At 44.3% G+C, this 26173-nt stretch overlaps 1 protein-coding gene across 3 annotated transcripts in view; it reads left to right on the top strand.

Moving 5' to 3' along the window:
* Window positions 1-659: 659 nt before the first annotated feature.
* Window positions 660-26173, top strand: part of LOC149353812 (uncharacterized) — a 44330-nt gene continuing 18816 nt past the window's right edge. For 2 of the 3 annotated variants that reach the window (XR_016291043.1, XM_089582838.1), the window contains exons 1-5: window positions 660-833; window positions 16504-16633; window positions 22796-22898; window positions 25237-25470; window positions 25798-25861. Coding sequence is in view for 2 of the 3 variants with exons in the window: in XM_089582838.1 (XP_089438964.1) it covers window positions 25354-25470; window positions 25798-25861 (181 nt within the window). In the remaining variant the exon portion in view is untranslated. Of the gene's footprint in view, window positions 834-16503; window positions 16634-22795; window positions 22899-25236; window positions 25471-25797; window positions 25862-26173 lie in introns of those variants that run through there. The other variant, XM_089582840.1, reaches the window with a different exon arrangement.

The following is a 26173-nucleotide window of genomic DNA, read 5'->3' as shown; positions in this document are numbered from 1 at the left end:
CAAATACACATTTCCCCCTACTTGTCTGAAAGCGCCGTGAGGCTTGGGCTTCAAGGAAGGAAGGGAAAAGCGGAGGACCAAAAAGACGATGATTGGAACGTCACCTTGCGTCATATCTGTTGGAAAATTCTGTAAATTTACGGGAAAAGCTGGACGGATGTGTTGCAAAAGGATTTGCCGGGATAGTTGGTTCATTTCTGAATTAAAGAGTTAACTGCGCGAAAGGGTTAGGACACCAGGGAAAAACATTCAAGACGTACACTTAGAAGCGCAGCTTCACCAGGGAGACACATTCACGACACTGTCGACAGTGTCGTGAATGTGTCTCCCTTGTGTCCTAACCCTTTCGCGCAGTTAACTCTTTAATTCAGAACTGAACGGATCTCGCCCCGCACGCCGGCACGATCGCCAAAGTATAGTTCTTGTTTCGAAACGGGAACTGCTACGCAATTCAGATATGCGCAACTAAAGTGCAAAGACCTTGGTATCTCCGTGCTATTATGCTCGGCGCTACGCAGAGCGATTACACGCTTATTAGAAGCGTGACACACATGCAGGCTCTTCGCAAACGGAAATAGCGTTTTATATTCTTCGGGACATTAATGTCTTGCGGAGTAATACCGCCCTTGGAGCCGCTGTACACAGCGTGGAGTGCCACATTACGAGGCTGCTCATACGAAGTAGTCGGGGGCGCACAGCACATTGTCTGTAGTAAAGTCACTGGAACTCTGTGACTTTAGTCTGTAGGGGACTGCTAATACAAGTGCAGCAACTGTGTAGCAAGCAACGCAGCATCTCTTGGCCGCACGACGGAGGTGCCGCTCGTTTTCAAGGTATGTATACCGACTGTTGCGTAAATCAGAAAAAATTGAAAAAAATTCTCTCGGCCTAACCGCACGTTTGTTCGGGCTCAGATTTCGCACAGAGGTTGCATTCGGTGGTCAGTTTTGTTTTATACTACATTTAGATGCGGTACTTGCCTGATTCCATCATAATTATTTGGAAATCCCCATCGTTTGTGGCGACGGGGAACCAAAACCGAAAGACTTCGCAGCACTGGTACCCGTGGCGCCATCTCGCACCCACTGGAGAAACGAGCCCCCCCACCGGGGTGGGCGGAGGGGAGGGGTTGGACTCGCTTAGCCAAATCACGGGCACGGCTTTCTCTTGATCGCTGTACGACCGCATTTTCGATGATGTCTTGCGCTGCTTCGCAGCAGAGAGCACCAAGCGAAGATAATTTGCTCACCAACTTAGCATATCTAGGTTTCTCCGGTGGGTGCGAGATGGCGCCACGGGTACCACTGCTGCGAAGTCTTTCGGTTTTGGTTTGCCGTCGCCACAGATGATGAGGATTTCCAAATAATTCTGACCGATTCAGGCAAGTGCCCCATCTAAATATCGTATAAAACAAAACTGACCACCAAATGCAACCTCTGGGCGAAATCTGAGCCGGAACAAAAGTGCGGTTAGGCCGAGAGAATTTTGTTTCGATTTTCTCTGATTTATGCAACACGCGATACATTCATCTCTCATCAGCGGTGTCATTATATCGAGACGGCACTTTCAGTTTTCGCGGGAAACTCACTGTACGCATTGGCTGCGGCGAAAATAAAACTATAAGAAGCCCAACGAACCAGCTATAGTATTGTGGCGTGAAGTGAAAATAAAAGAAAAAATGTGCACCAAAATGGTCTTCGCATCGGCGTATCGGTAACATGGCCAGCTCGGAATATCAAGGCTTTTTACCGTACATGCGAGGCGCGAGCGCACGTGGTTTCGATTCGGGGCATTGAACTGATAAGGTGATGGGCAGGTGATAGACACATACTGTCATCATGGTTTTTATTTTTCGCCTGGGAGGTAATCCGCTCCCTATCCAGTCTTCGACAGATGAGGCAGCTATACGACTGCATCTGCGCATTTTTGTTTGTCCGCGTAATTTCGTGGATCCATCCACAAGTGAAACCAATTGACAAGTGAATCTCAGTGAATTGAACATATATGTCATTAAGTGCATGAAATAGCTGAAGTGAATTCATTATTTCAGTAATTAATTCATGCATTAAGAGAATACACATACTCGTCTCCAAGTAAACTGAAACGAAAGCAAATATATATCTGCCAATAGCACTGAATTTATTCACTGAGACTATTTTTCACACTTAAGCGTTATTTTTATTGTACTTGATACCATTTATGCATTGTTCTTGCCAAGTGCATAGTCGTTGGTTGCTGCTGTTGCGACTATTTTTAAACAACTTTAACCTTGTGATACTGTGGCTTGTATTGTTTTGTTTCTCACCCAGGTATCTTCATTGTACATTGCATATTTTTTTATAGCAAGGTGGAATGTGTATTTCTTTTGCCTCTTAATCCTGCATAATATTATGGTGCAATATTTTAATATACACGCATTCATGATTACTGGAAAAACCTGTTCAGCATTGTTCGTGTGTATCACTTTGCAACCGCTCACTCCCCTCTCACTGCCTCTGCATGGGCCCCGAGGGAACCTGGAATAAATAAATGAATAAATTTTTACAGCTAATGAAGATTTGAACCAAATAGTTTATTCTGGTTCTGTCCCAGTAATTAAATTAATCGATAAGGGTTGCCACTTTTGTGTTACTGATTTATTGCCACTTAAGAATTTCCAAGTCCTCACTTGTTTTGTGTTTGGCGCACTATATACTCAAGTTTTGATGACAGCCTCTGCCGCTGTTCTCGCCAGGAGCAGAAAAATTTAATGAGTACACATTTGAATGTTGTGTCCAGAACCCAAGTACTCATTTCGGTAGATCTGCTAAACATGTTCAAAACACGTAGTCATCAGTTTATTTTAGCATGTAGCAGAGCCCCCAAAACATACCCCTTTATGTGCCCTGATGCAATAACATTGCTTAAAAAGAGCAAGAACACACACACACGCACACACTCACACGTGCGCGCACACACACACACACACACACACACACACACACACACACACGCACACACACACACACACACACACACACACACACACACACACACACACACACACACACACACACACACACACACACACACACACACACACACAGGCACGCATGACGGTTCAGAAAAATGTCAAATTTTTTAAATGAAATCGAAGCGAGTTGAGCGCAAACATTGGTGCATTGGCAAGGAATGACCCACATTTCAAGCAAATTGAGCATGTGGACTGTTATGCAGAGTTCAAATCCTGTGCCATCTGCAGGCAGGCAATGGGCAGGCTAGTTCTGGTTTGGTTGCTAGCTATATTTTAAATTAATGCACAAGGTGCTCTTTTACTGAGGATTATTTTTTTGTTGCAAAGGCAATGCTTTGTTCTTGTTATATAGCCATTTGGTTCATGAATTTCAGATATTCTTTAGAATTAGTGAGCATATGCACAGATGAATGTGTTCCAGAAAAATGTTTCCAGGTACATAACAGTCATTAGCTTTGGAACAGTGTGCAATAGCACTGGCTTTTTTTTGTCAGATGCGGCACAAGTGCATGGTTTGCGATAAAAGATTTCATTCTCAAGAGGCCTTCTTCAAGCACACTTTGCTGCATGAGGGAGTGAGAAGGCGTGCATCTTGTGGCATTCACCAGTGTGCAGCAACCTGTCAAAACTTTGCGGCTTTACGAAGCCATGTCAACAGATGCCATAGGTCTGTAAATGAGCGTGTCATACCCCCATGTCCAAGTCCATCGCACAGCTTGGCTGCTCTGTGCTTCTCGGCAATCACAGTGCCTTATGGGAACACACCCGGGACCACTTGAGGCGCAAAGAAGCAGTAAGGTGCCCTTTTTAGGGCTGCTACAGTTGGCTCACTACACTCGGCTCATTCAAAAATCATCTCTGTTTGTATCACGCCAAAAAAAGCATGTGACAGATGCTGCTGCTGAAGATTATAGTGATTTGGGTGCTGGAAACAGTCAACAAAAGGACATCGCATGCACCAGCCCTGTGCAACCGTTAGAAGGCCACAGCATCTAGAGCTCATACCTAGAAGAAAATGAGAACAGTGACGATGAAGATGATGCATTTGATAATCAGCCTAGCTTTCTCAAATTTTTTGCACTATTTTTGCTGAAGCTGGAGACAAAACATCTGGTTCCCAATGCAGTGACCCAAGAAGTTGTCCAAGGCCTACGTAGACTTCATGATATGTCTCAACAACAACTGCCGAAGACGTTGATTGTAAACACGCAGTCCTCAAGAAATGGTGAAGAGCAACAATTAATTTCTCAAATCTTCCTGAAGGACCTCTTCCAGTCTGCTCTCTCAAATACAGGCATGTTGCGATCTATTCATTGCAGGTCAAAATTCTACCGTGAAAATTTGCCCCATGTACTGAATGCCGCCAATGAGGAGAGGCACTATCATTATGTGCCAGTGACGCGCACAATTCATTCACTCCTTGCTAATGTGGAGGTAGCCAGTTGTCTCACATCTATTCCAAAGCCTCGTGAAGATGATGTGTGCACAGACTTCACTGATAATGAAGTTTTTGCTAAGAAACAGTGCTTCAGTGGCAAAAAGCTTTCTCTCATTCTATACCAGGATGGTTTTGAGGCGACAAATACTTTGGGACCTAGTCTTGGAACACACAAGATGTTGGCTGTGTACTTGAGCTTGGGGAACCTTCCAAGTTTTGTGAGATCACAGGTAGATCAGCAGTAGCTTTGTTCTCCTTTGCCACGAGGAAGATATCAAGGATTTTGGGAGTGAAGCAGTATTTCAGAGGCTCATTTATGATTTGAAGACATTGGAAAGTGAGGGCATTTCAATTAATGGTTGCCACTGTGATGTTGGCTTATCTTTTGTTGCTGGTGATAACCTTGGTAGTCATTTCATTGGAGGCTTTCTGGAGAATTTCTCAAGAGGTGGAAACATCTGTCATTATTGTAACATCACATTTGATGAATTTCAAAAAGGTAATTTAGAGGGAAACATCCGAAGAGTCATATAACTTCGCTGTGCAGATGGTTGAAGAAGGCCCGACTTTGCAGCACTACAAAGGTGTCAAAAAGAACTCACCCTTGAATGCACTGGCAAAATTTCGTGTCTGTATGCCAGAGCTGCCACCGTGCCTTGGTCATGACCTTTTCGAAGGTATTGTGGACTATGACATGGCTGTTATGATCAGTGATTTTGTTAAGAAACTCAAGTGGTTTTCATACAGCTATTTAAACATCATGATCCAGTCAAAGTTCTAGTACTCTTCTCTTGACATCGAAAACGAGCCCTCTTGTGTGCCTCCTAGTGGAAAATCTCTGGGTGGAAATGCAATGCAGAACTACACTCTTCTTCTCCTCTTGCCTGTGATTGTAGGTGTAAAGTGCTTGATGCTATGGATGACGTGTGGCAGCTTCTTATAGCTCTTCAAGAAATTGTCGAGTTTGTCATGGCACCAGCCATTTCAGCTAGCCAGGTGTCTGTGCTTTCTCTCTTTATTGTACACTACATAGAAGAGAGAAGAAAGCTGTTTCCAGATGTACCACTCCGGTGAGGCATCACTACCTTGTCCATTATCCGTATCTCATTACACAGTTTTGTCCTCTGATCAAGACTTGAGCACTGAGATTTGAGAGCAAGCACCAGTTCTTTAAAAGGTGTTCAAGGTCTGCTGGAAACTACATTAACCTTACAAAGTCGCTGGCTGAAAAGCACCTGCTTCTAAACATATCTGCTCAGTGCCGGCCTTTGTGACCCACCTGTGTACTACAGAGTTGAACCCGCTTTGTGAACTAAAGGACATAGACTAGCCTCAGTGCGAAGCTCTGCAAAGATTTATCCAAGACATTTCGGGTCTTAATTATGCCCCAATGGTCGCTGTCCAAGGCATGAGCTATAACCTTGGAAGCTATATTCTCCTGTGTAAAGAAGCCTTTGAGCCATCGTTTGATGAGATCAAAATGATTGTTGGTGGAACAGATGTCACTCCTTGTTTTCTTGTTGAAAATGTTGACTCTGCATTTCTTCTAAACTATCGAGTCTACAAGCTTTCTGACAGAAAATCAAATCACTTCTGCATTGTGCCTCCAAGTGAACTTCTTGATACACAAGCCTACAGCCCATCTTGTGTCCTTGGCTCTCTGATGATCCATTTGCACTCCTCTGTCATCTGGTCTGGTTCCTCAAGGTATGTGTGACAGGTCACTTCACATGCAGTTCAGAACCACTGAAAGGAGGCTTTAGAACAGGCAGTCATCATTCCAAGATAAAGAAGGTGCAAAACATATAATATACTTGTTTTTAATAAGTGGGCAGTCACACATTAGCAATCACTCATTAGCAATCATGAGTAATTTTCCTGCATTCATGTGCAAAATCTTCCCATGGTGATGTCCGACATGAAAGTGACACTAACTAGTTGCTCTATACAGCTGCAAGTTATAGATCCTCATCTTTTTAAATAACTAATGCCGTAACGCAGTCCAGAACATATGAGAACTAACAAAGGCAAAAGTGATTTGCTGCGATTTTGTTCGATTTGGGTCTCCTGAACAATTTGCAGCATTGTTCACTAAATATTTTCGAAAGGATAATTTGGCATTTCGGTGGGTGACCTACAACTTCTAGTGCTGCAATAAGGGAGTAATTACTCATTGACATGTACCCAAGCGCAGCCATACGTCTACAAAAGAAAGCTAACAGCTTTCTACCTTAATTAATTACTTAGTAATTACTCCTTTATTACAAATCTACTCCACCTTGGGGTATTCCCCTAAACATTTGACCAACTTCTAGTGCTGCTTCCATCTGTGTTCTCCACACTTCCATCGTCCATCTTGGTTCTCCAAACTACCTTCACTCCTTTGCTCATAGCTGTGAAAGCTCTCTTGTAGCATAGACCAGCAAGGTGTGGGCAAGACCATGTGTGTTAGAAACTTCAAGATTGGTGTATATAAATGCAGCTGCATTCACTACAGTGTCAAGAAGATTGAAGAAAAACATTTCAGAGGTAGAACGAGGTTGTAAAAGCCTCCTGCCAGCTTTGTAGAAACAGCACAAAATTACAAAGAATAATGAACCTCACCCTCAACAAGACAGATGCTTGTCATTGATTTTTCGCATTGTTTCTGCAGGTCCAATATGAACAAACTAGCTTAAACCGGAACTTCCTGCTGGCAGCGCCCCTTCGGTGTTGCCATCATTTGTGATCCACCATGCAAACACCTGCTATTAGGGCTAACTCCTTTCTGATTTAAGTGCACCATGTCAAAATTGATAAAAGTTAACTTTATTTTTCTCTTCTTTCAAGAGACACTCTCTCTCTGCCATGCAGTTCTTTCTTGTACGGCGTGCTCTGTTTACTTCTGTCCGCTCCTGTACTTGTATATCCCTTGTGACAAATGAAGGCGATAACTGAAAATTACTACCTCATTTCCAAGACTGGGGTCCAAGAGAAGGCAAGCTTAGGAGGGGGTGACAGAAAGTTAGGTGGGTGAATTAGGTTTGAAAATCTGCAGGGATAAAGTTGTCACAATTGGCACAGGGCCGATTTAATTGGAGAGATATGGGAGAGGCCTTTGCCCTGCAATGGTCGCAGTTGGGATGGTGATGATATGCTTTACCCTTGAACAGAAGTGTGCTGACTCTGACATACAGAAGTGGCTGCATTATGCTATGCAAAAGACTGCTTTTGTTAGTTGGTCCACTGGAAACTTCTGTGATAGCACTGTCTGAACATTTTTGGTGGTGTAATTCTTCCGATGCACAAAGCACACACCACCATGTTTAAGACATTTATGGTTCTGTGGGAATAACATCATATTGTTCTTTTGTTTGGCAGATGCTGGTTAAAATCTGGAGCCAAGATCACAAAATTGAGAAACTTGTGGCAGTTGAGAGCTTTGAAGATATAAAGGGGAAGGCCACAAAGGAAGACATATGCCCTGGCGTCCCAATGCAGCAATCTCAAAGCAAGTTAAAGTTCGCCTACTTTTGCTCAGGCATGCAGCTTAAATCATAGCAGATAAAAGGCGAGAAAAAAGTGTATGAAGTGCGGTGTTTGTTATTTGCACATCTAAAATGCAGCCAAACATACCAGAACAGAAATTTGCATTGCAAGCAACACAGTGACAAATGTAGAGGCATTTTGTGGATATCTTGTTTGATTTCATTGAGGAAGTTCTGTTTTGCATGGGACTACTGACAGTACACTGCACTTATCACTGGGCCTGCCAGTTTCATGTGTCTTTTTGGCTATCTGAACTGATATATTTTCTCCCCTCAGCATGAAGTGTGTATAGAAGGTTCTGTTTAGTTCGAACATATTTTCAGTCCCCTTCAAGTTAAAATTACTGAGAGTAAGCATTGTCTCAGTTCACATGTGGGTAGATTTTAATGACCTTCCTTGAAATTTGGTTGGATAAGGTGTTACGTACCAGAGCCAAAAGATCTTGACTTGCTGAGATGGCAAGGTAGCCATTTTTCTTACTTCTGTAGATCAGCTTGAAGCAAGTTTTTAAACTAGAATGAGGACTAATCTACATTGAGTATGTTTGAATTAATGTCTAGCTTGCTTCTCTGTTGAGTCTTAAAACAATAAAGTTTACTGTCTCTGTTCAGTCTTGGGATGCGCCTTCTAAGCATTAGTGAGTTCCAATATGCCCCTGGAGCAAGTTCATGGGGCATTCCTTTAGCCTGTTGCCTACAGAACTCCTGATTTCCTTGGCATGCAACCTGCTTCCGGGACATGGGATTAGTTACGTGTAGTAATTCCGTTTTCTATATTTTGTGCTATATAATATACTACACCCAAACTTGTGAAGATATGCAATTGAAAGATTTTTGGAACATTGGTATAACACTGGGAAAGTGGTTTTAGAAAATGCTGGAGCCCACAGCAACAGCTGATGGTGTGTTTCAGGCAGGGGTTAAAATGCAAGGTATTACAAAAAAAGTAGCAATGACATGAAAGATTTGCAGGCTTTATTATCATAAGTGTAGGCTGTACATTAGCAAATGCATCAGTGTGACATATTTTATTGTAAGGTTGTTCTCTAATTTTTCTCTTATGTAGCTTAGTTTCAGTCTTGTTTCATCTCTTGGTGGTCACTTTAGAGGCTTGTCTGTTTGGCACATATCTTGCTTGAATGGTAGTTTCAGGAAGTGTAAAATACCATCATATTTTTCTTATCTACTCTTGCTACACTTTAACTGGAGATGCTGGTCTTGAAATGGTGAAAAAAATGCGAAAATTAAAATTTTTCAAAAATGGCATATTCGGGTTCAATATACTTTAAGTACCTACCTACCAGGTCTCAAGGTCTAATTTGACCTTTGCTAAGGTGGGTGGACGGGCTTGTTAATTCATCATGACAAAACAGCACAGACAAGACATGACAAGACGAGCACTGACTTTCAACAAGGTTTATTGAGAAGCACATCAAAATATATACATTGTGGCCTAAAAAAACAATGCACAAAGGATGCCTTGTCACAGTTACATTGGATGTGTTGAAAACAAAACAAAAATTGATTATGAAGCAGTTAACAGCACGAACTCTTAGTGAGCAATACAGAAGGTGTGCTACCACAATGATTGTGGTTTTCGTGGCCTCTATTATCTCGTGCACCAACTTTTCTCTGTCTGTCTAGCACAATGCAGCACATGAATTCTGGCACACAGCGTTCAGGACCTGGCAAGTGATAGCAACCGCGACTTTTCTACCGTGGCCAAGGGAAGACACGACGCACAAATGAGGGCAGGAACGAATTAAATTTTATTCCACGACGCCTCTGCTTTTAGAGCATGTGCCGAGACGGTCCTACGTCATAGGCACGTGCTTGAACTGATAACCAATATCACATTCTTCCCTTCTTAGTGAAACAAAAGTCATTTTAATTACTATTATCTCTTCTTCCTGAAGTCTTCTGTAGTGTATCTCTTGGGAGGGTTTCGCGCACGGGTGCTTCGTCGCAATGCTACTGCTGATGACTGGTTTCCTGTAGGGGTAGGCTCCTCATGTGCTGTGCCGTTAGACCTGGTCTCGCCGCGCTCTGGACGCCCTCCTCCTGCCACTGCTTGTGGGTCCTGTGGTGGTCTTAGTAGCAGGGCCCGGGGGTCTGCTGGTCGGCGGACACCCTTGGCTCTGAAGAGGTCACCCGAGTTGGATCTCTTCTTGGAGAAGGTTGGCTGTGCACTTCAATTGCATGATCCGGGGACCTGGAAAAGACCTCTTGAGAAGACAAATCTTGAGAAACCCATCGCGGCTCTTCTGAACCTCCTAGACCAATCGCACCATCTTTCTCCTGACTGGTTAGTGCTGTCGTATGATTGATGGCTTCAGTCTGTATGCTGGTCTTTCTGGTCCACAGGTGATCAACGTGAGTGAACTGTGGTCGGCCTTGGACCCTAATTATGTACGTGACTGGGCTGACAACTTGTTCAACAATACCTACATGCCACAACACAGGCTCACCACATGTAGTTTTCACGTAGACTGCATCGCCCACGGAGAAGGATTCTGCGCATCCTTTTTGGTTGCTACGTTGTTCCTTGTCTCGTCTCTGACGCTCCGCCATGTCCCCTGCAAAACTTGGTTTGAGAAGAGACAAAGTAATTCGAGGCAGACGCTTGAGGAAAACTTCAGCAGGCGTCCGTGAAGTCATCGAGTGTGGCGGGTTTCGATAAAAAAAATAAATTTATTCAGGCAGTCTTGTACTGTACTCTTTACTCTAGCATTTTCATCGTGTAGAACCTGTTTTAGGAGCGCTTCCTTCGTCATTCTTACGAGTCTCTCTGCGGCTCCATTTGAAGCTGCATGATATGGAGGTGTCCTCGTGTGTTTGATACCCCTGTGCCTCATGAATTCTTCAAATTCATCCGAAGTGAATTGCGGCCCGTTGTCGGTAACAACTTCTTCGGGGTAGCCGTAGGCCGCGAAGAGAGTGTCCAGTTTTTCCAATGTTCTAGCGGCAGTCGTCGATGTCATGCCGAACACTTCAATCCATTTAGAATACGCGTCGACTACTACTAGCAGATTGACGCCGTCTTTTACAGCGTAGTCAGCGTGAATCCTTTCCCAAACTTTTGTTGGATACCTCCATGGTTGCAGAGGCCTGGCCGACATTGCTGGCCGAGTGCTTTGACAAACTTGACAATTCCGAACGGTTTCTTCTATGTCTTTGTTGAGGAAAGGCCACCACATGTATGCTCGTGCCAGCATCTTCATACGAGTCATTCCTATATGTCCTTTCGTGCAGCAACGAGAGCACATGTCCCTGCAGGGTTTTCGGCACAATCACTCGATTGCTCCAAGTTACGCACCCTTGTTCAGCAGACAGTTCATCTTTCCGTGTGAAAAACGGTCGCAGCTCTTCAGAGTAATGGTCTGGCCATCCCAAAAGAACGTAGCTTAAAACGAGTGTTAGAAGGGGGTCTCGCTTTGTTTCCCGAGCGACTTCTTTAGCTGTCAGCGGGGTTGCGTCAAAAACAGCCAAACACTCCGGCTCGTTGTTGCCTGAGGCTGTCGGCAGCGGTAGCCGTGACAGTGCATCAGCGACTTCCATTTTCTTGCCGTTCTTGAACTTGAGATCATACTGATATGCTCTTAGCGTCAGTGCCCATCTCTGCATCCGGGCAGCTGCTAAAGATGGCAGTGGTTTATCACGCCCAAGAAGTCCGATAAGTGGCTGATGGTCGGTGTATAGGTTGAACTTGCGCCCATACATGTAACGATGAAACTGTCGCAAAGAGAATATGAGCGCGAGTGCTTCTTTCTCCCCTTGAGCATAGTTCCGCTCGCTGCTTGTTAAAGTGCGAGACATGAATGTGATAGGCCGTTCCGTTCCGTCTGGCATGATGTCGTCTATATAGCACCCGACGTTAGGAATTCCTTCTAGTACTTTATCCATAATGGCCTGAAATAAAGCTGGTGTGCTCGCAATTCCAAATGGGAGCCTTTGGAATTCGTACAACCCCTGATGTGTATTTATCGTGAGCAGTGGTTTGGAATCTTCACCGAGAGGCTCTTGCTGGTACGCAGAGGACAAGTCCAGCACACAAAATACCTTACAACCGGCTAGCATTGAGTACAAATCCTCAGGAAGCGGGAGCGGGTAACAATCAGTCTTAAGTACTTGATTGATTGTTACTTTGTAGTCTCCGCAAATTCTGATCTCACCACCACGCTTCGGAACCGGTACGATGGGCGTCGCCCACTTGCTGCTGGTGACTTTTCTTAAAATGCCTTGACTTTCCGGCTTACAAAGTTCTTCGCTGACTGCCTCTTTAGTAGCGAACGGCATAGGCCTAGCTTTGCAGAACACAGGCGTACAATTCTGGTCTATAGCTATTTTGTCTTCGAAACTGCGAACTAATCCTAGTGTTGTACGGAAAACTTCTGGAAATGTCTTTCGCAGAGAATCGACATCAGTGTTCTCTGTGACAGCACTGACGGTTTTCTAGTCAAGTTGCAACTTTTCAAGCCAATCCCGGCCTAGAAGTGTAGGCATAGCCTTGCCCTGGTCTTCTACTATATGCAGTGGAAGTTCAGCCTTGCAGCCGTTATGCTCAATGGTCATGGTTGCCTTTCCTCGCAGCTTTACAGGCTCACCTGTATACGTTTTCAAAACTGCCTTGGTTGGCTTGCATTTAATCTGCGGAAAGCATTGCTTGAAAACACTTTCGGGCATCAACGTGACAGCTGCGCCCGTATCCAAAAGCATAGAAATGGCCTTCCCTATGCAGCTCCTGCAGAAATGCAGAAATGCAGCTCCTTTGTTTGCTTTGCAGGAAGCTCTTTTTCGAGTGCAGTCTTGCAAGCTTTTTCAAAGGTTAAGTCTTTCGTTGCGAACAATATCCTTTGAGTCTCTTGGTTGCGCAATCCTGCCACAAGGCGATCCCTCAAGGCATCATTCAGAAACGCCTTGAACTCACAATTACGCGCCAGGTGTTTAAGTTCCGTCATGAATTCCTTGACGCATTCTCCTTCCTGCTGCGTGCGTTTGTTGAACTTGCAATGCTCAGCTATTACTGAGTACTCGGAACTGAAGTGTTGTTCAAGTACCTTCTGTATGTCTACAAAGGTCTTGTCAGTGGGACTGTCAGGAATTAGAATTTTCTTGAGCTCCCCGTTCACTGTACTGCCTACTACGTTCAAGAACAAGCTCAATTTCTTTGTTTCTGGAATGTCGTTAAGTGCCACAAAATTCTCAAACCTCTCGAAATACGGCTTGATATAGTCGCTTCATGGGTTAAACTCTGGCATGCTTCCAAAATGTTGTGAAGCTACAGGGATTGCCGTTTTGAAACGCTTGCCTTCTTATTGTGGTCCGGCCGTCCATTCTGCTGCAGCAGCTGCACCGGTACTTTCTTCAGAATCGTGGCATCATCCCGTCGTCGCCATTTGTTCTATCATGGCCAAGATAAGACACAATGCACGAATGAGGGCAGGAACGAATTAACTTTTATTCCACGACGGCTCTGCTTTTATAGCATGTGCCGAGATGGTCCTACGTCATAGGTACGTGCTTGAACTGATAACCGATATCACAGCGACAGTGAATTATCAAATTCCCCCTCACAACTTTGTTCGCACTGTAATGGTGCTCTTTTAACCTCTCACCTGCATACCTGCCAGTTTGACCAATGTAAACATATCCACCTTTCAAGGGGATCAAGTACACTATACCTTCTGTGCAATCCCTAAAGCGATTCTGATGGTTGATTGTGGAACCTTCATTGCCTTGCTGATCTAGGCTGACACGCTTACACTGGTGCTGAAGCTTCTGAGGTGCGGAAAAAACATCAACCGTTTTCTTCGGCTCACTTGAGGCTGGTGAAAAGAGCTATTGCTAAACTTTGCTTCTAAAATGCCTTGATAAAATCCTGTGTGTACGCCATGGCACCCAGTTTTGCCCAGCAAATAAGCCGTTTGTCTATTGCTGGATATCCAGAACCTTTGTTGGTGTCTGTAGCCGAGTGCCTTGAAAAAGCCGTGTTGTGCCCCCCGTTGAGACTGTAACTCCCAAAAGAAAGGTTGTGCCTGTCACCTACATCCGCAATTTATCGCACCAATTAAAGAAAATAGGCAGTTGAGTTGGCGTTGATGTTTTTTTCTCCGTACCTCAGAAGCTTCAGCACCTGTGTAAGTGTGTCAACCAAGATCGGCAAAAAAATGAAGGTTCCGCAGTCAAACATCAGAAGCGCTTCATTGACTGCACTGAAGGCATAGTGTACTCGATCCCCTTGAAATATGGCTATGTTTGCATTAGTAAAACTGGCAGGTGTGCCAATAAGAGTACCCTTACGATGTAAACAAAGCTGTCAGGGGGAATTTGATGATTCACTGTCGCAGTTGCGATCATTTGCCAGATCCTGAACGCTGTGTGCCAGAATTCATGCGCTGCATTATGCCAGACAGACACAGGGAAAAGTTGGTGCATGAGATAATCGACGGCACAGAAATTTCAGAAAACCAGATTCAGTGTGTCAGCGCACCTTCTGTATCGCTCGCCAAGAAGGAGTTCGTGTTATTAAATGCTTCATAATCAATTTTTATTTTGTTTTCAACACACCCAATGTGAATGTGACAAGGCATCCTTTGTTCGCTGGTTTTTTCAGGCCGCAATGTATATATTTTGATGTGCTTTCCAACAAACCTTGTCGAAAGTCAGAGCTTGTGCCAGCGTATTCCTTCCTCATCCTTGTCTTGTCTGCGCTTTGTTGTAATGATAATTTGGTCTCCAGCGACCAAACTAAATATGATATATTTGATGACTTCAAAACTCTGAAATGGCATTTCGGAGCAAAATGTGGTAAAACCACATATCCAATGGCCACCATTCTGCTCTTGTTTGAAAACTGGGGCTCTTCCCTAATCTGGGTATTACTCACTATCGTGAAGTTCTCTCGGAATGTCTGCATTGCGCCGTTTTCTGAGGGCCTCTACAGAGGCCTCTACAGAGGCCTCCAGATGGTTGGCACGCGCACACCTCAAATGCTGTTTTCTCCAATTCGTGTAATACCCTTACAGAAGTTTTCGTTATGTTCTTATTGTGCAATTTCAATTAAACTTATACTGTTGAGTTCAGAAAGGACTGAACTATGGAGCTATGGTAAATTTTTTTAGCTTGGTCGAACATATCAAATGCCATGAGCAGTACTGTCACCTGATAATATATCATAATTATGGTGCTTTGACAATATTGATCATGTTTATGTGGTGTTGTACCTGAATAACAATATAACTAGCATAGCTCCGCATGGCAGATATTTGGCTACAGCTCCGTGTTGACACACAGCAAAAGAGTCAGCCTTTGTTTGTTGTACGTTTGTCGCTGTGGCACACCTGGCCCTTCAGGGCGAGCATTTTTTTAGGCAGCATTAGGTAGAAGACACCGCTCTGATCGGAGTTGTAGACGTCACTGGGGGCATAATTTCCCAGAATGTCGGGCACGTCTTCAGACTGCCAGTTGCCGACTACAGCCATGCTTATGGTGCTTGCTTCACCGCTGAGCACTTTCCCGACGATGCCGTGTTGTTCTTTGAAGCGCGACAGCCAGCTGGGACTTGCCTTGAATTTGTTGTCGCCCAGCAAGCACTCAAAAGAGCGAGCTTTTTGTTAGAGCAGGTCTCCACTCATGGAAATATTCTTCGCCCTCAAATCCATAAACCCTGTGAAGAGGGCCTCTTAAATTTTGCCTTGGGGAGTAGTCTTAAGCATTTTTTTGCGCAAGAGATTCCCAGATGAAGTAGCGCGGAGGATGTCATCTTTCCCTTTCAATTTTGTAGAGAGAGTACTTGCTGGAATGCCATGTGCTGCAGCCATGTCACATTTCTTCTGTCTACTTGTCACAGCACGAATTATATCTACTTTCTCATCCAGGGTAAGCCTTTTTCATTTCTTGCAGGGCTCCATCTGCTAGTCAGGAGGGTTAGCGGCGCGCTTGCTCACACACACCATGTCTGCGTTCACGATAGCAAGGCTAGACTGACCGGAGGCCTAGCAAGCTGAGCTTGACAACGATATGCGCTCAAAGGCACGTGGAAATATTCGCATGACGACGACGGTGAGCGAACACACAGCACAACACAAAAAAAACACGCTGAACTGCAACAGCGCCATCTATGAAATGTGGCACGAAACCTTTTTACTGCAGGCACCATCTGGTGAACTCGACTCAACATTACAACTCTCGTTTTGTGCCGCACAGTTTGAAAAAAAACAGGACGAAGGTGCTCCGCGCTGTTACCGCTGACTCGCAATCAATAAATTTTGAGGTGCTCTCTACAAAATAGACCAAAAATTAACACTTTTTCACCTTTATTTCTCGAAAAAAGGTTCATTAAATTGGGACAGATCACGGAATCAGTTTCGTTATTTCGAGTTAGTCAAAGCATTGAACCCTATGGGCGTCTGAGGGGGAATTAGGATATCTTTGTTAAATTGGGACTTTCGTTAAATCAAGTTTTAACTGTATATATTGATCCTTGCTTTAAAATTTCACATTGTATAATGTCTTTTCTGCCCTAGGTATTTCTTGAAGATGGCACATAGGTTGATGAGGAAAGCTTCAAGTACATGCAAGAGAACTTTGGTGGCAGCTTGGGCTTCACATTCATACTTGGCCCCAGTGTTTCCTCTGCAGATGCTTCCAGTGCAGGTACGATGCTTTCAGTACAGTGCAGAGCTACATTAAATGCATTGTTCAGGCTTTTGATATGCGTGATACGTGCTCACCAAAATGCATGCAACACTCCATCACTGTTCACTGGGCGATGCACCACCTATTTTGTGGCCAATATAAATTTCAAGCCCTGATACTCAGAGAATGCCATAGATGAGGCTGGCAACATAACATTTCTCTAGTGTGCATTGAAGTGTGTTGTGACACATTGCTTTACATTCATCAGGCTGGTATGGCTTGTCATCCCGAAGCTGCATGTGGGCTAAGGAAGATGCCATAGTGCAGGGCTCCTACTTAATTTCAACGATCTGGGATTCTTTAACGTGCAGGCACTGGCATCGCACAGCATACAGGCCTTTTGCATCAGTAGAGTGATGCAGTGTGAACACTATATATTTTTTTCTTCAAATCTGCACTGATGTTGCCACCACTATGCACTTCTGGGGTGGCTGCTATCCTCCATTTCATACAGCAGGTGCAGGTCTGCATGAGAAAATTTAGCCAGGCGTGTTATTCGTGCTTGTTTTGTGGCCGAGTGTTCAAAGGCACGAAGAAAGTGATAGCATATGCCATCAGGAATAAGAGCGCATTTAGCCGAGCTCATGACAAATGCATCATGTAATAAGGTTGCAGGCAAAGCATTTATTTTGCTCTCCACGAGGAATGCAGCACTTTTTGATTACAGTTGCAGGCAGCGCAAACAAGAGCACCAGCTTTGACAGCGCTGCATCTGATGCATGAAACACAGTATATGGTCATTTATTTTTATATTCACATTTATTTATGACTTTTGTGGGTTTCTAAGTGGACACAGGCCACCAACCACCGCGGGTTCGAGCTTCGCGCGAGCCAAGGGCCCCGATCAGCCATCACCACACACACACTGGGACACCGATGCGGTGCACTCAACCTCCGCTGGGAGGAGAGCGATTCGCCGCAAAGAAATAGGCCTCCAAGTTCACCAAGGAGACGTTTATTCACGTCGTCCTTCAGCAGTACACACGCACTCAATCGTCACCCCGTCCCGGGGGCGCGCGAGGAGCAAGGCTCCGCTGCGCGCACGAAGCGACTCTAGCAGTGTGCGCTGCTAGCACGCCGCTGCAGGAGAATGTCCCCGCGGCAGTGCTGTGATCTCTCTCTCGTGTCGACCGTTGGGCCGGTTGCGAGAGAGAGTGGGCAATCAACGCAAGGTACGCCTGTCGGAGGTCGCTGGACCCCGCTGGACAGGCTCGGGCCGCTGCAGGTCAGAGGACACGTGCGGGCGAGCTCGAGTATATGCACTGGTCCGAACGGCAAAGGCCGGCACGGACAAAACAGTAGCGTACGCACCTTGCGCTGTCTCGGAGGGATCTCTCCCTGGGCCCCGCTCGGACGGTCGCGCGGTGCGCGGCCGCCCAAAATGGGTCCCGAATTCCCGCCAAAAGGCGCCAATGGCAAAGGCCCTTGGGGAGCCGGGGCGGAGCTGTGGCTAAATGACAGTGATTAGTCACCCAGCCGCCTCTCCACCGCCTGAGGCGGGAGCAAGGGAAAGAGGAGAATTAACGCGGGAGGCCGGCACAGCCGCGCAAAGGCGACGGCGGAAAGCCAGGATTCCCACACTTTTAACAAATTAAATTGTGTTTGCTAACTCCATCTTGCAGTTTTTTTCTTCACACATCACTGTCCTATGCAAAATTTATTTTTCTTTTGTTTACCAATGTAAAAATATATATTACTTGCCAAGGCAGTGCAGTGGCTATAGCGTTTTGTTACTGAGAATGAAGTCAAAGGTTTGATTCTTGGCCATAGCAGTCAAATTTGAAATGGGCAAAATAGAAAACCACCTGTATACTGTGTGATGCCAATAGACATTGAAGTTCCTTAGGTGGTCGGAAATGATGTGAAGCTCTCCACCACAACGTTTCTCCTAGTTCAGGTGTAGGTTTCGAACAATAAGCCCCACAAAAAGCAGCATTTTGGCTCAAAATAATTTTTGGACCACATTAAGGTTAACTCGGCTACACACACATTTCTCGGGGTTATGTTCTGTTAAAATGCATAAATGCATATTGTATTGCTCCCTCTTGGCTAAAAGCAATTTTGTTTAAATTTGCAAGCATAGCTCAGAGTAACCCATGTTGTTCAAAGTGAAATGCGTAGACTTGCCCAATGGTCCATCCTGCTGCCACCCTGCTAAACTGGCAATCTTGTTTACGCAGTGCCTCACAACCTTTAGTGTATCAGAATCTTGGAAGAACACTAATATACCTTACTTCATAAGGTAGGGGCTATCAAGGAATCAAAGAATTGCAGACCAATCAGCTTATGATCTGTTGTTTGCAAGATATCGACTAAGGGGATCGCTGATGGAATTAGATCAACCTTGGACATAAGTCAACCAAAAGACAAGGCTGGCTTTTGTAAAGGGTACTCTATAAAGAACCATATTCACACTATCAATCAGACAAGAGAGAATAGTGTAAAATATAACCAACTCCTATATTTAATCAACAAGAAACCATTTGACCCAGTCAAAACCTCAGCAGTCATGCAGGCATCAGAGAACCAGTGTGTAGGAGAGGCATATAAGCATACTGGAAAAAATCTACAGCGATTGCACAGCGACCATATTCCTTCGCAGGGAAAGTGACAGAACACCATTAGTACGAGTGTCATGCAGGGAGTGACGCGATCTCTCCGGTACTATTCACCATGTGTTTACAGATGGTATTCAGATATCTTGATTAAGAATAGCTGAGTATAAGAGTAATGGAGAATACGTTAGTAATTTGCGATTCGCTGATGACATTGCTTTACTAAGTAAGCTCAGGGGGCAAATTACAGAGCATGATCATGGCCTAGACAGGCAAAGCAGAGTGGTTGGTCTAAAAATTAATATGCAGAATTGTGATAACTATTGGAGCTGTAAGGAGTGCACCCACATGGGTGACAGGTAATGACTGCAGACCTGGATTACGAGAGTAAAATAACTATGAGATTAAGAATGGGGTGGACTGCATTTGGCAGGTACTCTTAGGTGATGAATGGCAGTGTACAAGTATTTACAAGTGTACAAGTACAAGTATGGCAGTGTACAAGTATATAACAGCTATATAGTATATACTCACCTATGGGGAAGAAATGTGGAGGCTAACAGTAAAGGTTGAACTTATATTAAGAACAATGCAGCAAGCTATGGGAAGGAAAACGATAGCTGTAACATTAGGAGGCAGAAAGAAAGCAGAGCGGGTCATGGAACAAATGCTAGTTAATGATACTTTAATCTAAATAAGATAAAATGAGAATGAACAGGACATCTAATGGAAAGGCAAGATAACTGACGTTTGTTAAGGATAGTTAAGCGGGCGAGTTTAGGGCCATTGTGACGGAAAAGAGCACCTGGCAACACGAAATTTCTGGATATTTACAGAAACATTTGTCAGCTTTATCTATTAATGATCCTTTTAAGGTACCAAACTCTGAGTGTGTCGTCAAATTTTTACAGGCGCAAAACCCAGGTACTTGCTCGGCTTTCAGCATTGATGTGGTAGATTTATACTACTCTCTGCCGCACAAGGAAATGATGACTGCTGTTTTTGTTTGCATCACTTCGGACAATGATGAAGAACAATTCATAAGTGTTTGTGATATTTCTGTGTCTGGGTTCCTTGAGCTGTTGTCTTTTTATGTTAAATCTACCTTTGTTGAATGGGAAGGCACACTCTATACCCAGAAAGCGGGTGTTTGTATTGGGTCTAGAGTAGTGCCTGCGCTTAGTGACATTTTTCTGTCATTCGTGGATAGAGCTATCCAGAAAGATTTGTGTGGGATGCCGTACCGAATTTTCAGATACGTCGATGATTTTTTGATTCTCATTGAAAAAACGGACTATGCTAAGCACATGTCTACAGTGTTAGAAGTATTCAAAGCTAATGCATGGGGTTTACAGTTCACCACTGAGGTACCGGTCGATAACCAGATACAATTTTTAGATTTATGTTTGACTGAAGGGAAGGGACACATGTGTTGGAATTACGCGCCACGGGCCAACAAACCGCTGCTGAACTATAAGTCACATCATTCTTAGGTAGTGAAATGTGGGATTGTTGTTTCATCCTTGTCATCTGCGTTGTCAAAATCTTGTCACCATGCTATGCAAGAAAGCTTTGATAATCAGGCTAAGAGACTTAAGGAAGCAGGATATCCAGCTGAGCTTATCACTTTGGGTTGCAATAAAATAATTAAAAAGCTTAAAGCGCCGACATTGCTGCCGTCTTCACAGCAAGAACAGAAACGGAAAAAGTTCGCAGTCCTTCCCTATGCGCATCGCCTTTCTCATGGTCTTAAAAATGTGGCCCATAGGTATAAAGTTGATGTGGTTTTTTCGGCCCCGAATAAGCTCATTAAAATTTGTTCAGCAGTAGAAAATAAGTCCTGCAACCCCAAGAAATCTGTAGTGTCCTGTGGTGTTAAGCACGCTAAAAGTTTTGTGCCGTGCTCCAAAGGGGTAGTTTATAAAATCCCTCTATCCTGTGGTCAGATATACATTGTGCAAACGGGACGTTGTATCAACACACGACTCGGAGAACATCTCAATTCATTAGAATCTAATCGCTCCACTAATCTAGTTGATCATTGCCGAGAGTGTCAATCATGTTTTCCGTCCTTACATTTTACTGACATTTTGTACAAACACCCCGACCAGTTGACCAGGGAAATTATCGAGGCCTACAACATGGCAAAGAAACCAAGATTGTGTGTTAGCAAACCATCCCTGCTCCTGCGTGACTGTGAGGTTGCATATCTGGACATCACATAGTAACACATGCGTTGTTTTTGGAGTTTTTTTTTTGTTTTCTGTTTCCTTTTATAAGCGTGTTTCCTGTGATTAAACTTTAGTTGAGAGTCAGCGCTTGTTCCTGTGTATTCTTCGTCTCGTCCCCGTTTGTTCGCACTGTTTTTTTTGCATAAAGTTTGTTAAGGGTAACGCGACAAGGGCAAGCTTAGCAGGGGACGTCTTAGTCAAGAGGGCGGATGAAATTAGGAAGTTTTCAGGGATGAAGTATCCGCAGATGGCACAAGACAAGGTTAATTGGAGAGACATGGGAGAGGCCTTTGTCCTGTAGTGGACTTAGTTAGGCTGATGATGATGATGCATCATGCTAAAGACTACTTGACTTGATCAAAAATCCACGATGGCTCAGTGGTTATGGCGGTTGACTGCTTACCCGAAAGGCTTGGGTTCGATCCTGGCTGCAGTGGTTGAATTTTGATGGAGGCGAAATTCTAGAGTCCCGTGTAGTGTGCAGTGTCATTGCACATTGTTCTCAATTTAGTTCAACTTTATTCTTAGCCTCCACGTTTCTGCCCCATAAGAACTTCAGGTGGTCGAAATTTCTGGAGCCCTTCACTATGGCATCCCTCATAGCCTGAGTCGCTCTGGGACGTTCAACCCCCTAAACCCAAAAATATTGGGCACAGGTTTAAATGACTGTAAATGCTATGCTATGAATGCCATCTCATAATTTTCTCAGCTGCTGTAAGTGCTGGTGTTGTTACCACTCTTCAACTCCTTTGCCAAACCTGATTGCATTTGAATGTTGTTTACAAAAGAGCCTTCAACGTTGTCCCCCCAGCCATCACTGGAAGATTTTCAGTCATTGTTGATTCCAAGGAACTCCCTGTCCCATAAACTCTTAACAGCTCTATGAGCCTCAAACCTTTTTGAACGAAGTAAATATCAAGAAGTAATGAGACTAATTGCAACAGCAATGTGCAAAAGTGGCTCAAGGCCAATTGCAAAGCCCATCCGGCCAGTGGCCAGTTGTGTAGGCCAGAGATATCCATCAGCACTCTGTGATGCACTCCTCACCTTCTCAGGGGGTAGAACGTTTCATGGACTTGCTTACAAAATTCAGTGCCGAGTTGAAAACACAAGGCGTGGATGTAAGCACCTTTGTGAGGAACTATGTGGAGGGCCTCTGAAGAGGGCAACAGCAAGGACAACTTATGGCTGCATAGAATGGCAGCCAACAGTCACTAGTGTAGGCTTTGATGATTGTTAGGAAGCAAAAAAAATCCTTCTTGCTGAAAGCCTGAAAGCTCAAGAGGAGCAAGACATTCCTCTGCGAGAAGAGCTCTTGATGCGTGCCTATGCAGCAATTCGAGTGACTATCAACATTCTGGGCAAGCGAGCTTGTGATGTGCAGAAGAACTGGCCCTTGCTGTTCACGCAGCAGCACTTCATGGCCCATTTTAGAAGGTATGTATGCGACCGTATTTGAAAGCTGCATTGTCAGTAAATTGAAATGCTGTTTGAGGCTTCAGGAAAAATAATTGTTACTCAGTGCATGTTAAAGCAATGCTGGAGGCAGTATGTGCAGGGTAAGCAATGTATTTGATTAAGGCACTTTTAGTGCCATGTTCCATGTGAAAGTTTTACTTCCAACAACACTTAAATAAGTCCATGAATAACAGGCCAGTGAGCATTTATTATCTTGTCAAAAAAGTAAGCAAAATTCAAAAATTGGTTTGAAATTTTATTTAATTTGAAACTCAAGGCACATTTCATTGTCAGAACTGGAGCAGAGGCAACAAGCAGTGAGGAGCAGAGTAGTAGCAAGCGAGAGTACGAATGAGTGCTCTCCCATTGAAACCTTCCGTGCTCTCCGAGAGCAGGCGTGAGGGTGAAGGTGTATCACGTGATCAGATCATTTACCTTCCCAGCATCATGTGTGGTGAATGCGCTTGCAATGTGTGGCCGGTACGGCGGTCAGAGTAGATGCGTATGACGTTCTCTGCTACAACCAGCCAAAACTGCGCATATTGGTGTAAAAATAACCTCTTAAGACATTACACATCATAACGCGTTTGTGGCATGGTTGGGACGCTGTCACTGCAACTGTCAGCAAGCGTCACTGCTGTTGTCGTCCAGCGTCTCAAGTACTTCCGCTATTCAACCAGGCTAGGTTCGCCGCCACCATATCGCGCTCACTCAACAGCAGAGGCTGAACATCTGATGCCGAGTCATTCATGTCTTCACTGCTTTCAATGGCAACAAATTCGCGCTGATTACCACGTGAACTTGAGTCCCCATTGCTCTTGCACACAAGTCGAGCCAAAGTGATGAAAACATGACCGAAAAAAAAAAGGTATGACGCACTTGCGTCGCGTGACTTCATTCGCACTCTGCATTTTGAGCGGGAGCAGCTGCAACTGCTCTCGGCGTCGCCAAAGTGCTCCTGTTCTGCCCTTGGATCACATTGCTCCTATTCCTGTTTGCCTACTGGAACGCAGCTACTTCCGAGAGAGCACTCTTGGGATGCTTTTGAGTGCTCCTGTTCTGCCAATGGCACGCACCATTAGTGCAACAGTAGAAGCTAATATAGTCAGGAGTAGACTGTACCTATGGGTAACGCAGTGGATTCCAAGAGAAGGCAAGCGTAGCAGGGGGCGGCAGAAAGTTATGTGGGCGATTGAGGTTAAGAATTTTGTGAGGATACGGTGGCTGAAGCTGGCAAAGGACAGGGTTAATTGGAGAGACATAGGAGAGGCCTTTGCCTGCAGTGGGCGTAGTCTGGCTAATGATGATGATGACTGCACCTGGTGCAGTTGCTTTTGTAACTGTCATGCTTCCTTCTGACAGCTTTTTAAGTTTGCCCTGCCGTACAAAATTAACTAGTTTTGCAGTCTTTTTACCCTTGTTGTTGACAGTATGTCACAGTAAGCATGGAGTATCTGTGTGGTCATACATATAAGCATATACCAGATGTTTCAGGGAAGACCTTTTTGAGGTATGAAGGCGGCTCCTGCCGCATAGTAATACCTGTATTGACGGACATCAGAACAAAGGTAAATAGGGTTAACTAGTTGGCTGCTTAACTAATTTATGATGGCTTAAACTATTACAGTTAGCACCTGGTTACAATTAGAGATTTGTAGTTTTCATAATTTTTAAAACAAGATTACCCTTGGCGCTGAGACTCAAAAAGTTTGGCTATTTCGACTGGTTATGTGCACTGGAGGGATTGCTTTCCCTGCATGCATTTAAAAAATGCGTGTATTTTGGCATGATGTAGCTGAAATTTGCTGAGCCACAGCATCTAGGGTAATCGTGTTTTCAAAACTCCAAAAACTGATATGGCCATTATTAATGGCCGGCTACAAATGTTTAGTTGCAACCAGTTGCCTAAATGCGATAGTTATAGAGTTAATAATCAGAAATTATTTAACTAGCTTACGAGCCTACTTTATTTCACCTGTTTGCGTTGTCTGCTTACACTGGTATTATTCTGCTTATGAACCAGTCTTCATAACTGAAAAAGTTCATTTTTCACAATTAGCGGCAAGCTTCTCTGAAACACATTGTATATGACCAACAATTTCGCACTAAGACGGCAGAGCAAAAAGTGAAGGTTAGGGGTAATGTGATGCACAGTTGAGAGGGCATACTTTGTTGGTGTTGATAAATTGATTAGCACTGGATCCTTACTCTGAAAAAGGTGAGTCTTGTGCAAGTACATAAATTACCTTTCATCCACTCGTATGTGTGTTTGCAGTGATCTCAAGCAGTATCTACAGCCAAAGGTCTCATTTTTCAGGCTAACTGACCCGCAGCTGGTGGGATTATTTGTAAATCAAGAATTGCAGACCTCGAGGTCTTGTACGTATTCGTGCGGCACAGCCTGAAGGTAGACGAGGCACTTCAATTGCTCCTTATGGCAGACAAGGCAGCACAGGACATTGGCCACCCAAACGCACTGCTCAATGTGGGATTCCCATTGCTGTGCATTTTCTTCAAGGAAAAGACAGAGCTCCTATTTCGTGTTTTTGAGGTGAGATTATTGTGGAAATGGATACTCAGTTGGCAGCCTCTCAACATTAACACAACTTCTGCTTTATGACCGTAGATGAAACTTGCACACTCTAGGGCAGTTGCTCACCATCCATCAGTGTTTAAATGAAATCTTCTGGGCACCACCTCAAAGTTTACCAAAGTGTAAAGCTGTGAACTTTCATTTTTGTAGTCCTGCTGCTGCGGTTAGGTAGATGTTCATTATTCCTGTGATTCTTCAGTACACTTGTTACCTGTGTGCCCTCATGTTGAACATGCAGTTTTCTTATATTCATCTGCTTATGATAACTGCTTCTTACCTCCACAGACATCATCCTGTGTTGCTGAACTGATTGGCGACCTACCCCTCAAACCAGCGGTGGTTGTACTTGGTAAGATTTTTATTATTTTCTGGATGCTTCGAGCAGTAGTATAACTTCCTAAAAAGCATATTTATAAAATATGAAACCTCATCAATAACAAAGAACTAGAATGACAACAGTGGAAGGGGCCTGTTGTGAACTATCCTCTAAGTCGGATTCAATGCAGCTCGATGAGGCATGCCCAGCTAGCTAATTTTACCATGCACATGCCGCAGTCTTCTCTCAGCTGGCAGCATAATCTGCTGGTTGAACCCTGCTAGTGCAGGTGTAGAATTATGGTTTGTGGGCTATAATATCAACTTCAGAGTCATCTTTAGAAAA

Source organism: Amblyomma mixtum, chromosome 3 (assembly GCF_055824585.1).
Source record: "Amblyomma mixtum isolate Tamu chromosome 3, ASM5582458v1, whole genome shotgun sequence".
Classification (NCBI taxonomy): domain Eukaryota; kingdom Metazoa; phylum Arthropoda; class Arachnida; order Ixodida; family Ixodidae; genus Amblyomma; species Amblyomma mixtum.
The sequence above is the reverse complement of the archived record's forward strand: the minus strand, read 5'-3'. Positions and strand labels throughout refer to the sequence as shown.